The sequence below is a fragment of the Podarcis tiliguerta genome (genome assembly GCF_965153285.1).
Source record: "Podarcis tiliguerta genome assembly, chromosome: 4".
Classification (NCBI taxonomy): Eukaryota; Metazoa; Chordata; class Lepidosauria; order Squamata; family Lacertidae; genus Podarcis; species Podarcis tiliguerta.
In genome coordinates, this window is record NC_139537.1 from 2,628,797 (window position 1) to 2,643,086 (window position 14,290).

At 44.6% G+C, this 14,290-nt stretch overlaps 1 protein-coding gene across 1 annotated transcript; it reads left to right on the forward strand.

Annotated features, from left to right (window-relative positions):
• Positions 1–547: 547 nt before the first annotated feature.
• On the forward strand, positions 548–14,290 carry LOC310675566 (uncharacterized protein). The gene is made up of 8 exons (XM_083436437.1): positions 548–610; positions 3,806–4,298; positions 5,621–5,702; positions 5,978–6,060; positions 6,179–6,305; positions 6,872–8,191; positions 8,443–8,611; positions 12,574–14,290. The coding sequence occupies exons 2-7, from the start codon at positions 3,897–3,899 to the stop codon at positions 8,550–8,552; spliced, it is 2,124 nt and encodes a 707-aa protein (XP_083292563.1). The 5' UTR covers positions 548–610; positions 3,806–3,896; the 3' UTR covers positions 8,553–8,611; positions 12,574–14,290.

Genomic DNA, 14,290 nt, shown 5'->3' on the forward strand with positions numbered 1-14,290 from the left:
GCTAAACATTTTGTGAATTTAATGAGAGAAGAAATTCACTGTATTTATTTTCCCAGATTTGAAGTGTATTTTTTTTCTCCCGATTGGTGATTTTCTTGAGTCAAAATGAGAGTACCACTAAACATTCTTTTTTAGAAAAAAAGCACTGAGTTATACCATAAAATCATATATCAACGTAAAGATAATTTAATGAGGAATGTAATGCAATAATTTTTATGAAGGATTATTTATTACAACAGCAGTCATAAAGAAGAAACCTGAAGGACACAGGGGGAAAATGAGATACGCAGGTTAAATTGGGTTTGGGGTTGCAGTTTGGGGACTCGGTTTCTAAAAGGTTCGCCATCACTGCGCTAGAAGGAAAGGAAAGTGGGGGGGGGGCGTCGCCCAAAAAGCATCTCTGGAAGTGGAATAAAGAAAGAAAAACGCGGAGGGGAGAGATGGGCACGCTGGGCTTGGCAAGGGTTAAAGGGAACCGAGCTGCCTTCCTAGAGAGGCAGGAAGCAAGGGGGGGCAGGTCCTCCAGAGCCAAGGTCCCTCCCTCCCCAGTCCTTTCCTTGCTTTGTGTCTCTCCTGCAAGGGCCGAATCGCAGCCCCCTCCTGGGATCTGGTGAGTCTCCTCTCTCTCTGGGATCTGGTGGGGGTCCCAGGGGTGCAGCAGGGGAGGACGCCTGGGGGGACCCCAAGTCAGGGAGGAGAGGGTCAGGGGTGCAAAGACCCCCCCCCATATGCTCCTGCTACCCAGAGGAGGAAGGAGCCCAGGGGCTGAAAGCAGGGGAGGGGCCTGATCTGCTCAGCCGGGGGGGGGGACCCCAAGTCAGGGAGGAGAGGGTCCTGCCAGGGAGGGGCCAGGTCTGCCACGCTCTCCTTCCTGGAGATCAGAGGATCCCAAACTCATTTGGCCCTCCGCCCCCCCCCCCCTTTCAGAAAAAATCTCCCTTCTTCAAACAAAGGAGTCCCTGGGAGTTTAACTCTGTGTGACATCACTCAGCCTCATTGCACAACAGAGGAAACATGTGCAAATGGTTTTCCAAAGCTGGACGAGGAGGTGGACTAGCCCCCCCCCTCCAAGAACAACGGAGAGGAAGGAAGGAAGGAAAGGTGGAAGAGAAAGGCCAGGAACAAAGAGAGGAATCCCAGCCCTGAGTCTGGCTGCTGCATTGGGGACCAGTTTCCCAGTGTCTCCCAGGGCAGCTCCCCACGGAGGCCACGGCAGCAATCCCCTCGCACCCAGAGCAGGGCATCCCAGGACCACATCCTCTCTGGCCCAAAGGGATTGTTGCTGGAAATGGGCGCTGCTACTCACTGAGCCTCCAGGGACCTTGGCATCAATGGCTGTGTGTGTGTTAAGCTATCTAATTGAATAATAATACTAAATTACCCTCCTAAATTTGAAGGGAGGTGTATTTGGCCCTGCCCACTTGGCCCTCGGTGGGTTGGCCAGATATGTACCTGGCCCTCAGAGCAAAGAAAAAGGGACCCCACCCCAGGAGTCTGCCTTGAGAGTGGCAGAGAGTCCAAGTGCAAGAAAAGGAGACAGAAGCAGGGGAGTGGGGTGGGGGGGAGCAACTCCTGAGGACCCCCGAGTGAGGACCCCCACTAGAGCCAAGCATCCATTTTTCACAAGATACAAGTCACTTCCTTGTCAGTCAGGTCTGACTTCATGCATTGACTGGAAGGCAGAAGAAACCAGGCTTCTTCATCTCCCAGAAATCCCTTCCGTTGCCTCCACATTTTGCATTGCAATCTTTCTTCTAGGAGAGCTAGAGGCTGCTTCTTCTTCTTCTTCCTCCTCTTCTTCCTCCTCTTTCTTCTCCTTTCTAAAAAGGCCCTTTCCACCTGGCCTAGGGGTGAGGCCCAGACTCACCCAGCCCTGCTGTGTTAAATATGTATTCTGTAGTTGACCTCCTTTGTAATGTTTTATTTTGATATCTTTAAGAGAATATTTGTTTTCTGCTATGTTGCTCTGACTATAGAATATATATTTGATTTTCTTCAGCTTGTTTTATTGATTTTGTAGGATGTGAAACTGCAGCCAAGTACAACATTCCTACAGTGGACGACACATTAGGGGATGTTTTCTGCCACTCAGGGGAAGACTTCCTGTTTCCTCCTGAGCTGGGACAGACTTGAAGAGGCTGCAGTCTGTTGTACTAGCATGGAGGAGCACACGGCCTCCATGTTCTGATCAGTGTGTCTTCTCCATTTTGTATGTTGCTGTGTGTTTGGGGAAGTGACTCCTTAGTGGCAGTCATTTGGGACTAACTTCTTTATGGAATAGTTCTAGTTGTTATGTAACAATCTGAATGAATCTGTGAGTAAACTACTTTATATTAACGTGAATCAGATTATTGTGCTTATTCATTTAAGAGGGATTGGAAGGGATTTTACCAGGAAGGAATCATTAACAGTAAGACTCAGATGAGTCAGCAACAAGCTGATCGCTGCGTAATCTGAAAAAGGGGGATGTATGGAACTCTGCTAGAATATGGAACTTGCTAGTGCATGTTAGGAAGGATATCATTCAATAATATATCTTCTTCTAACTCCCCAATTATCCCCACAGATTTAATATGCTGTAAACCGCTTTGAGAATTTTCTTTAAAATATAAAGTGTTATAGAAATTTAAATAAATAAAATAGCTCATGGTTTGGGCTGTGGTGCAGTCCAGCCCTGGTTCCCTCCAAGACTCATCCATGCTTGCTCAGGGAACCTTTTTCTTCTGATATTAGACAACTTTTGTAACTGAAGAATGTATTTGCTTTGTAGGATTTGCTAGCGCCTCTACTTAAGACAGAGAGAACTTGGCAGAAGACCGAAGGGTTCCTTCCGATCTCTCAGAGGCTTCCTGAGAGCACAGATGGATGAGCGAGTGTATTCTGTAGTTGACCTCCTTTGTAATGTTTTATTTTGCAATCTTTAAGAGAATATTTGTTTTCTGTTATGCTGCTTTGACTATAGACTATATAGTTGACTTTCTTTGTCTTGTTTTGTTTCTCTTTTATTGATTTTGTGGGATGTGAAACTGCAGTCAAGTACAACGTTCCTACAGGGGACACATTAGGGGATGTTTTCTACCACTCAGGAGAAGACTTCCTGTTTCCTCCTGAGCTGGGACAGACTTCCACTGCATGTGACTTGAAGAGGCTGCAGTCTGTTGTATTAGCATGGAGGAGCACACGGCCTCCATGTTCTGATCAGTGTGTCTTCTCCATTTTGTATGTTGCTGTGTGTTTGGGGAAGTGACTCCTTAGTGGCAGTCATTTGGGACTAACTTCTTTATGGAATAGTTCTAGTTGTTATGTAACCTAAGCCTGCCTTCAGGGATATGTCTGTGAACGTGAATGAATCTGTGAGTAAACTACTTTTATATTAACATGAATCAGATTATTGTGCTTATTCATTTAAAAGGGATTGGAAGGGATTTTACCAGGAAGGAATCTTTAATAGTAAGACTCAGATGAGTCAGCAACAAGCTGATCGCTGCGTAATCTGAAAAAGGGGGATGTATGGAACTAGAATATGGAACTAGCTAGTGCATGTTAGGAAGGATATCATTAAATCATATATCCTCTTCTAACTCCCCAATTATCCCCACAGATTTAATATGCTGTAAACCGCTTTGAGAATTTTCTTTAAAATATAAAGTGTTATAGAAATTTAAATAAATAAAATAGCTCATGGTTTGGGCTGTGGTGCAGTCCAGCCCTGGTTCCCTCCAAGACTCATCCATGCTTGCTCAGGGAACCTTTTTCTTCTGATATTAGACAACTTTTGTAACTGAAGAATGTATTTGCTTTGTAGGATTTGCTAGCGCCTCTACTTAAGACAGAGAGAACTTGGCAGAAGACCGAAGGGTTCCTTCCGATCTCCTAGAGGCTTCCTGAGAGCAGAGATGGATGAGCGAGACTCAGCAGGCCCTGGAACAGAAAGAGGCCATGACATCCAAACTGGGAGCAGTGGGGGATTCTGGGAAAACTCTGTGCAGAAGATCCTGGGTGAGGAGTACACCCTCCGTTCAGAGGTGCAGAGCCAGCAGTTGAGGCAGTTCTGCTGCCAGGAGGCCAAAGGACCCCGAGAGGTTTGCAGCCGACTCTACCACCTTGACCATCAGTGGCTGAAGCCAGAAAGGCACACGAAAGCTGAGATGCTGGACCTGGTGATCTTGGAGCAGTTCCTGGCTGTCCTTCCCCTGGAGATGGAGAGCTGGGTGAGGGACTGTGGAGCGGAGACCAGTTCCCAGGCGGTGGCCCTGGCCGAAGGTTTCCTCCTGAGTCAGGCAGAGGAGAGAAAGCAGGTGAGAGAGACTTTCCTCTGGATACTCCCAAGGGGCTCCAAACAGGACAGATAACATCCCATCATGCTCTACTGATGGCTCATATTTTTTTCCTGGGAAGTGTTACGGTAAAATCTGGGTGCGAGGCTGCTCTGCCACCCAGCTCCTCGGACTAAATCCGTGGGTCCCTGCGGAGGAAAAAATGAGCTCAGCCGGAGACAGGAGCAAGCTGCAGAAGATCCAAATTTATTGCGCAACAGGTTCAAGGCGAGATTGAACCGCGAGAACTTTGTGGCATGAACTTTTAAAACTTCCCTCCATGTCCCAGAATACAGTGCAAAATACATCACAGTTACAACATGAATACATGAAGGAGAGATTGGGTTACACAGATTACATCATGAATACATTAGGAAGAGGTTGGGTTACACAGATTAACATATGGAGAAGGGAGGGGGGAATATGCAGAGCTGGAGATATGCACAGATAAGCACATCCTGAGTACCAGTGATGAGAAGACAATGGTCCATATATGCATAGTCTGCCACCTGGCATTGCCCAGAGGAAAGGCTTGGCAGAGTGATTTGACGGGATTAGGGTCTTCCTGAGAGTACGTGACACCTCGCTTGAGGGATTATGGAGGAGAGGGGAGGTGTCATGGAGTCCTAGAGAAATTGAGCCGATTGGCACCAAAAACAAGAAAATTGGTGTTGCAGTTGATTTTATATGAATTTTAAAAGATTTTAGCCCATTTTATATTGACAATTGAGATCGGAAACAAAATGGATACATTGTAGCAAGATTTGACAATTTTATGAGTTCACAAGTTTCGATTCCATTGTTCTCCCAGCGGGGAGCCGTCAGCAGCTTGTCAAGAGGTTAAATGAGGCATGCAGGAGCTCGCTGAGGTAGCTCTGCAAGACGAATGCATGGTTCTGATTGGGTAGAACGCACCCATTCAAAGGATAGGAAATATAACCCTATACGGTCTACCCATAGTAAAATAGAGCGGGAGGGAAGGCATAAGAGTTTGGGCTTATTTCGCCCATAATAGCGGATCAGTGTAGGAAAGGGGAAAGGCACTTTATTTATGGGGCTTGGGGTAAAGTGTGGTGCTTGTGCAACGGTGTGGGGGCTGAGGGGTCCATGTGGGGCTGGGTGCCCTTGAGGTCATCGCCTCGGACCCTCTGGTGACCAGCGGAAGGGTGAAGAAGACATGCTCCCCCCCTTCCGTATCAGAAGACGTCCATGGAATGAGATCTGTCACCCTTGAAGCTGTTGGCCCTGTAATTCATTTTTTAATCCTCCCCATTCTCTCTTTTGAATCCTTGTTTCTTTTTCAGGGAAAGGATCTCTTTGCAGAAATGGGCCATCTTTCTTCTGAGGCAGAGAGGCCACCGTTGGACACCAGAGAGAGGCAGCTGGGTAAGTAGTCTTTTCTCCGTTAGGTCTCATTCTGTTGGTTTTCCAACTCATCTGTGGGTTCTTTTCATATTTTGTTGGGGGAGATAGCTAGGGCTAAGAGCCCAGAGGTCGGGAAGATATATTTCTGCACAACTAACATCTGAAATGCACCCAAACATCCAACTGCACTCAGCAGGTGAGACTTTCTCAAAGGCCCCTCTGTAGTTTAGATGACTGATTCACCTGTGAGACAAGAAGGCACTCTGGGCCTCCCCCTTACCTTTTTCCTCTTGCAGGTGACACAGTGATACTGGCTAGACCTCTTCATCCATCTCTGAATGGGGACAGAATGGAAGCAGCGGCTGTGGAACCAGATCAGGTCAGGGGAAGCTGCCTTGTGGGGACAGAGGCCAAGGGGTGGAAGAATGTCCTAGCTCAAGGAGTGGTGATGAACAACACTGTTGTCTCAGAGGAGGACATTTCCCCTTTTCTTTTAGGGTCCAGTGTGCTTTGAAGACGTTGCTGTTTGTTTCACGGATGAGGAGTGGGAGTTGCTGGATCCTGACCAGAGAGCTCTGCATAAGGACGTCATGGAGGAGAATCGTGGGATCGTGACGTCTCTCGGTAAGGCTCCCAGTGGGATCATAATATCTGTTTCTAAATTCAAAACTCCATATGTGACTAACCTCATATATGTTCACAGAACTCAACAGCGCCCCCTACAACACCAGATATCACAACCCAAAAAATCCTTTAACAGTAAATTACTGTTTTTTTCTGTGAATGTTCTTCCTGCAGTTGCAGCTTATTAAACAAGGATCAGCTGGTCTGAACTCCCCAGACCCTTTTGACTGTAAACTTCAGAGTTGTTAGGGAAGTTGAAGTAGCTTCTGTCAGGTTTTCAGTTTTAGTTTTTCCTCCTGTCAGTCTTTGGTTGTCCAAAGAGAAGACTGACATTGGAAATGGAGGGTGCCATGATGGAGCCAAACAAAATCCATTCAAGAGAAGAGCCAGGCTTGTCGAATCACAGGTTCCCCTAAGGATGTCGGTTGATCCCTGTTAATTAATGCACCCAACCCTTCAGAAAACCATCCATCTAACCCATTTGTGTTATTCCTCTATTACCAGAGTTAACAAGTATTCTTCATTAATTTCTCCCTGAGGCGCTAATCCATTACTCTTCATTGCAGATATTGATGGACTGGAAATTAAGAACAATGGTGACCATGACAAAATCCCCACAATGGAGAAGCTGTTTAAATATCTTGAAAGTGGAAAAAGTTCCAATTCCACTTCCCATCAAGGAAATCTCATTAGGAAGAAACCCTATCAGTGTGCGGAATGTGGAAAGAGCTTCAGTCATAGCTCCTCTCTCACTTACCATCAAAGAATCCATACAGGGGAGAAACCCTATCAGTGTGTGGAATGTGGAAAGAGCTTCAGTAAGAGCTCCAAACTCACTAGACATCAAAGAACTCATACAGGGGAGAAACCCTATCAGTGTGTGGAATGTGGAAAGAGCTTTAGTCAGAGCTATTCTCTCACTTCCCATCAAAGAATTCATAGAGGGGAGAAACCCTATCAGTGTGTGGAATGTGGAAAAAGCTTCAGTCAGAGCGCCAGACTCACTTCCCATCAAAGGATTCATACAGGGGAGAAACCCTATCAGTGTGTGGAATGTGGAAAGAGCTTCAATCATAGCTATTCTCTCACATACCATCACAGAATCCATACAGGGGAGAAACCCTATCAGTGTGTGGAATGTGGAAAGAGCTTCAGGGAGAGCTCCAAACTCATTTCCCATCAAAGAACTCATACTAGGGAGAAGCCCTATCAGAGTGTGGAATGTGGAGAAAGCTTCACTGAAAGCTCCAAACTCACTTCCCATAAGAAAATTTATACAGGGGAGAAACCATATCAGTGCTTGGAATGTGGAAAGAGATTCAGTAGTAACTCCAATCTCACTTCCCATCGGAGAATTCATACAGGGGAGAAACCGTATCAGTGTGTGGAATGTGGAAAAAGGTTCAGTCACAGCGCCAGTCTCACTTTCCATCAAATAATTCATACAGGGGAGAAGCCCTATCAGTGTGTGGAATGTGGAAAGAGCTTCAGTAGGAGCTCCTCTCTCACTTTCCATCAAAGAATTCATACAGGGGAGAAACCCTATCAGTGTGTGGAATGTGGAAAGAGCTTCAGTAGGAGCTCCTCTCTCACTTTCCATCAAATAATTCATACAGGCGAGAAACGCTATCAGTGTGTGGAATGTGGAAAGAGCTTCAGTAGGAGCTCCCATCTCTCTTCCCATCAGAGAATTCATACAGGGGAGAAACCCTATCAGTGTGTGGAATGTGGAAAGAGCTTTAGTCACAGCAGCAGTCTCACTTCCCATCAAAGAATTCATACAGGGGAGAAACCATATCAGTGCTTGGAATGTGGAAAGAGCTTCAATAGTAACTCCAATCTCACTTCCCATCAGAGAATTCATACAGGGGAGAAACTGTATCAGTGTGTGGAATGTGGAAAAAGGTTCAGTCACAGCGCCGGTCTCACTTTCCATCAAATAATTCATACAGGGGAGAAGCCCTATCAGTGTGTGGAATGTGGAAAGAGCTTCAGTAGGAGCTCCTCTCTCACTTTCCATCAAATAATTCATACAGGGGAGAAACCCTATCAGTGTGTGGAATGTGGAAAGAGCTTCAGTAGGAGCTCCTCTCTCACTTTCCATCAAATAATTCATACAGGCGAGAAACGCTATCAGTGTGTGGAATGTGGAAAGAGCTTCAGGAAGAGCTCCCATCTCGCTTCCCATCAGAGAATTCATACAGGGGAGAAACCCTATCAGTGTGTGGAATGTGGAAAGCGCTTTAGTCACAGCAGCAGTCTCACTTCCCATCAAAGAATTCATACAGGGGAGAAACCCTATCAGTGTGTGGAATGTGGAAAGAGCTTCAGCCGGAGCTCCAGTCTCACTTCTCATAAAAGAATTCATACAGGGGAGAATGTTGAACTGTTTCTTTAAATCTAAAGGTTCATCATTGTTTCAGCCAATGTGTATACCTTTAAGGGGCCAGAGCAAGGGCCAGAGCGAACTAACGAGATCCAGCTTTACAGCTGTGGGGCATAGCAGGTGCTGCTGAGTTGCATTGATTAAGCTGTGTTGGGAATTGGCTGCAGTATATAAGGAGCAGCACCTAGCTCTGCCATTCACCCTGGGGATGGGTTGGTGGTTGGGTCGTGCTTGTTTGTAGATGTATTTGGTGTATAAGGAGTTTTTGTTTTTCTTATTAAAACCTTGTTTAAGTTATTTTTGAGTCCCTTCTTTTTAATGCAAGCTCTCCCCAGCAAGCTCTCTGCGCTACTATACTGCGAAAAGCCAACATCTTTGGTTATGGGCCCAGCTGCTGAGTGGATGACTGCATATTTTTGGACTCTGAGAAAGGTTTGAAAACTCCTTCTCCTGTTAGCATAGTTTTTTGTGGGTCTGGAAGAGTTCCAGAATGGTTGACCGGGTTCTCGAAGCTGAGAAGGCTCTGGTCTTCCCACAGCTGACAGATGAGAACTATAGTTTATGGTCTTTTCGGGTGGAGGCGCTTTTGACCTCTAGAGATGTATGGACCTATGTAACTGATGACCCTCCTGACCCTGTAACTGATGCTTGGTCGAAAGGAGATGCGAAAGCCAGGGCGATAATTAATTTGGCAGTCAGCGACCAGCAAGTAGTCTACATAAGGAATAAGAAAACTGCCAAAGAAATGTGGGACAGTCTTGCAGCAGTGCATGTTAGAAAAGAGTCAGCGTCTGCATTGACGTATTTCAAGCAGTTGTACCAGACGAAGTTGCAGCCTGGTGGTGATTTGGCAGCACACTTGAGACGTCTGGAGGCAATACGCTGTGAATTAATTCGAAGGGACATGGAGATACCTGATATTCAGTATGTTTTTATCATCCTTTGTTCCCTTAATGAGGACTTTGATGGTATAGCTAGCCAGATATCTGCCGTTCCACCAGCACACTTAACTGTGGAAGGGGTAACGGCAAGATTAATGGGCGAGTTGGACAGAAGGGAGGCTTGTGCCACAAGCACTCCTACTTCCGGAAGTAATGAGGGACGCCACATGCAAACTTGTGGTGATACGACTGCATTTAAAGCGGCCAAGCGTTGTTGGTTCTGCAATAAGCAGGGACATTTTGCAAAGGACTGCAGATCCAAAAGAAAGCAAGGTACTCCCAAGTCTGTTTCTGTTCGTCAGTCACGGTCGTCAGCCCAGCAGCCGACATCGTACCGTAAAGACAGAAACGAGCCGCGAGCTTTTCATGCTCGGACAACAGGTCGTAAAGTTAAAGGTGCCAAGTGGAATTCTTTTATTGTTGACTCAGGAGCTTCTCAGCATGTCTGTAACAATCGAAGCTTATTTCTTTCTTTCGAAGAGGAAATTGGTAATGTACATTTAGCCAATTCACAAGTCCTGCAGTCGCTTGGCAGGGGTACTGTTAAACTTGACTCTTTAAACATTACGATAGCAAACTGCATTTACTGCCCATCAGTGGACAGTTTATTATCAGTAAGGTGTTTTGCTCGTCAAGGCATAACTGTGCGTTTCTTAAATTCAATGTGTGAGTTTTTTGAGGGGAACAAACGTCTATTGTATGCCCGGGAATCTGACGGTTTATATAGACTGTATTTTCGCACCTGCTCCCAATCGCCTATAAATTGCAGAGCAGCACAGTCAAGCCAGGGGTTGAGGAATGTAAGGCCACATTCCGGGTGTGTCCACGAGGTGCACAGAATTCTGGGACACCTGAATTTTGCTGATGTAATTAAGACAAAGAATATTGTTAATGGCCTCAACTTAAAACCATGTGAATTCTTTATGCAATGTCTATCCTGTTGCAAAAATAAGATTAAGGTTGCACGCAAGGGTAGGTGCTCAGATAGGAAAGTAACTGAGCCATTTGAGCGTGTACATTGTGATTTAGTTGGGCCACTCCCACCATCATTAGGAGGTTCTAAGTACTGGCTTACCCTGATAGACCAGTATAGTAGATACTGTTGGACTTATGCAATAGCAGAAAAGTCCCAAGCATTTGAGAAGTACAAAGTTTTTTGCAACTGGGTAAAAACGCACTTTAACAAACCAATTAAGAACCTGTTTTCTGACCGGGGCGGGGAATTTGTTTCTGAGGATTTTGAGAAATTCCTGGAAGCGCAGGGGACTACTCATGAGTTATCTTGCCCCCGAAGTCCCTGGCAAAATGGGCTTGTTGAAGTTGCGCAGCGTGACCTGCAGGCAGGGGTTAAAACTTATCTGCATGATGCTAATCTGCCCAAAGATTTTTGGGCTGAAGCGCTCAATGCGTTTTGTTTTGTTAGAAATCGAAGTTATCATTCTGGTTTAGATGTCACCCCCTATGAAAAGCTGTTTAAAAAACGCCCTAATCTGAAATACCTACGCATTTGGGGTTCAGATGTAATTATGCATTATCCCGCTAAGCAGAAATTGGGTGAGCGTAGTGTTCGGGGAAAATTAATGGGCTACCAGCAGGGGGCGTACAGAATTTACGTCCCAGCAACTGGCAAATTTCATATTACCAGAAGCATGATACAAACTGTAAATTGGAATGGAGTTGCTATTTTCCAAGATACTGATGGTATAAATGATACTGAAGAAGAAGAGGAAGCAGGAGCAGCAGCAGCAGGAAATGGTGCTTCTGAATTAATGGAAGAAGACAAAAAGCCTGTTGAATCTGATAATTTGTTTTATGATTTAAAGTCACATGCACCCAAGGGGAGGTTAGATTCTCTTGAGTTTTCTGACCGTGAGCTTAGCCTACAGGCATCTCTTCAGTCTGACAATGATGGTTTACAACCTGAAACTAGTAGTTCACTTAGTCCTATTAAGTCTGAGGAGTCTGACTCTCCTTCCGGACTGAGACGTTCAGATAGAAAGAGGCAGAAGCCACAACGATTTGCAGATGAACATTTTAATACTGTGTATGCCAATAAGGCAGTTTTTGAGCCAAAAAGCTACAATGATGTTCAGAATTTACCTAAGCACCAAGCTGTAAATTGGTATAAAGCTATGAACTCTGAGATAGCTTCTTTAAAAGACAGTAACACTTGGTCTCTTGTACCTCTAACCCCAGATATGAGACTTATAGATTCAAAATGGGTTTATAGAGCTAAAATGAATGGGGGGGGAAAATGAAGTTGTAAGGTACAAGGCAAGATTAGTCGCTAGAGGTTTTCAACAAATTCCCAGAGTGGAATCGCTATTCTATGTTCAGAAACCAATACGCAGCGCACTAGAGTCTTAAGATTACGTTTACAGTTTGTAAAGAAACTAATTGCTGATAAAATGATTGTATTTAAATATGTTCCAGGTGACAATCAAATTGCAGACATTTTTACTAAAGCACTTCCAAAGGTTACACATGAAAAACATGTACAAAGTATGCTTTATGTTTTTCTTCCACAATGATAAACCGCAGGGGAAATGTTGAACTGTTTCTTTAAATCTAAAGGTTCATCATTGTTTCACCCAATGTGTATACCTTTAAGGGGCCAAAGCAAGGGCCAGAGCGAACTAACGAGATCCAGCTTTACAGCTGTGGGGCATAGCAGGTGCTGCTGAGTTGCATTGATTAAGCTGTGTTGGGAATTGGCTGCAGTATATAAGGAGCAGCACCTAGCTCTTCCATTCACCCTGGGGATGGGTTGGTGGTTGGGTCGTGTTTGTTTGTAGATGTATTTGGTGTATAAGGAGTTTTTGTTTTTCTTATTAAAACCTTGTTTAAGTTATTTTTGAGTCCCTTCTTTTTAATGCAAGCTCTCCCCAGCAAGCTCTCTGCGCTACTATACTGCGAAAAGCAAACAGAGAAACCCTATCAGTGTGTGGAATGTGGAAAAAGGTTCATTCAAAACTACCATCTCACTTCCCATCAAAGAATTCATACAGGGGAGAAACCCAATCAGTGCGTGGAATGTGGAAAGAGCTTCACTAATAGCTCCACTCTCACTTCCCATCAGAGAATTCATACAGGGGAAAAACCCTATCAGTGCTTTGAATGTGGAAAGAGCTTCAGGAAGAGCTCCAATCTCAGTTCCCATCAGAGAATTCATACACACCACTTTAAACAGGCCTGTGGCTGATTGACATCTAATGCCCTTTTAAAATGTGGTGGGGAGGTGGGGGTTACAGGTTGTGGGCTGTGTGTTTTGTTTTTTCATTGTGTGACTTTATGTTGCAACCGTCCTGAGACCTGTGGGTATAGAGAATAAGAGCCAACTCTTAGATTCTGAGGGGTCTTTATCCCCCCAATAAGATATGTGAGGGGACCACCCCCTAGTTCATAGGAACAGCCATTCAAATGGCATGCTTGCACCGCATCCTGTGACTGTTTAACCGAGGCAGGGCTTACTAAACCCCTTCTATATTTTATTCAAGTTGGCACCCCTGCTATAGGGTGATAAAGAAATGAAATAAATGCATAAATAAAATAACACCATCTTGATTGCCTTCATTTGCACATGTTCCAGCTTGTCAATATCCTTATTATTATCATTTTATAATTCATGCACCCTTCATCTGAAGATTTCATGTTGGTTCACAGAATAAACAGATAGGTTGAAAGCATGGCTTTCTCAAAAACGAGTCAAGCTAGAGAAATCTCTCTTTTTTCATTTTCTTTTTTTGGATGGAGTTACAGACTGTTTCTCGGGGGATTTCTGTGGTAATAGTGCATCTTGATTTCAGTAAGGTTTTTGACAAAGTCCCCTGTGATATTTATGTGAGGAAGCTGGTAAAATGAGGCTGAACAAGGTAACTGTTAGGTGGATTTGACTGACCAAACCCAAAGAGGACTCCTTCATGGTTCCTCATCATCCTGGGGAAAAGTGACAAGAGGGGTGCTGCAGGGTTCTGTCCTGGGCCCGTTGTTGTTCAGCGTCTTTATAAATGACTTGGATGAAGGAACTGAGGGGATGCTCATCACATTTGTAGACGATACCAAACGGGGAGCGGAGGCCAATGTGGCAGAAGTCAGAATCAGATCAAGGGCAGGAATAGTACCACTTTCTTCTGCCTTGGTCAGGCCCCACCCAGAATACTGTTCTAGTTACAGGTAAGTAACCATGTTGGTCTGCCGTAGGCGAAATAAAATAAAATGGTATCTGAAGAAGTGTGCATGCACACGAAAGCTCATACAAATAACAAAATGTGTTGGTCTCTCAGGTGCTACTGGAAGGAATTTTTTTATTTTGTTTCCAGAATACTGTGTTCAATTCTGGGCACCACAATTTCAGTATCTTAAATTTTTGTTTGCCAAGGGAAATTAAGAAGGTGAGGGAACACAATCTATATTCCTTTTATGACAAGTGACCAAAGTTTATTGAATATATAAATTGTTAAGACTGTTGCCGGAATCCACCCAGCACTCATGGGAAAAGGTGGCGTGATCTTTTAGAGTAATCAAATGAAACTTGTAACACATGGCAGGAAGAAAGTCTGCAATTTCATCAGGGTAAGGTATTTGTTGTTTATAGTTGTAACCATTGCTTTCTTTAAAATTATCTACCATGAAAATAAATAAAAGCATTTTTTTAAAAA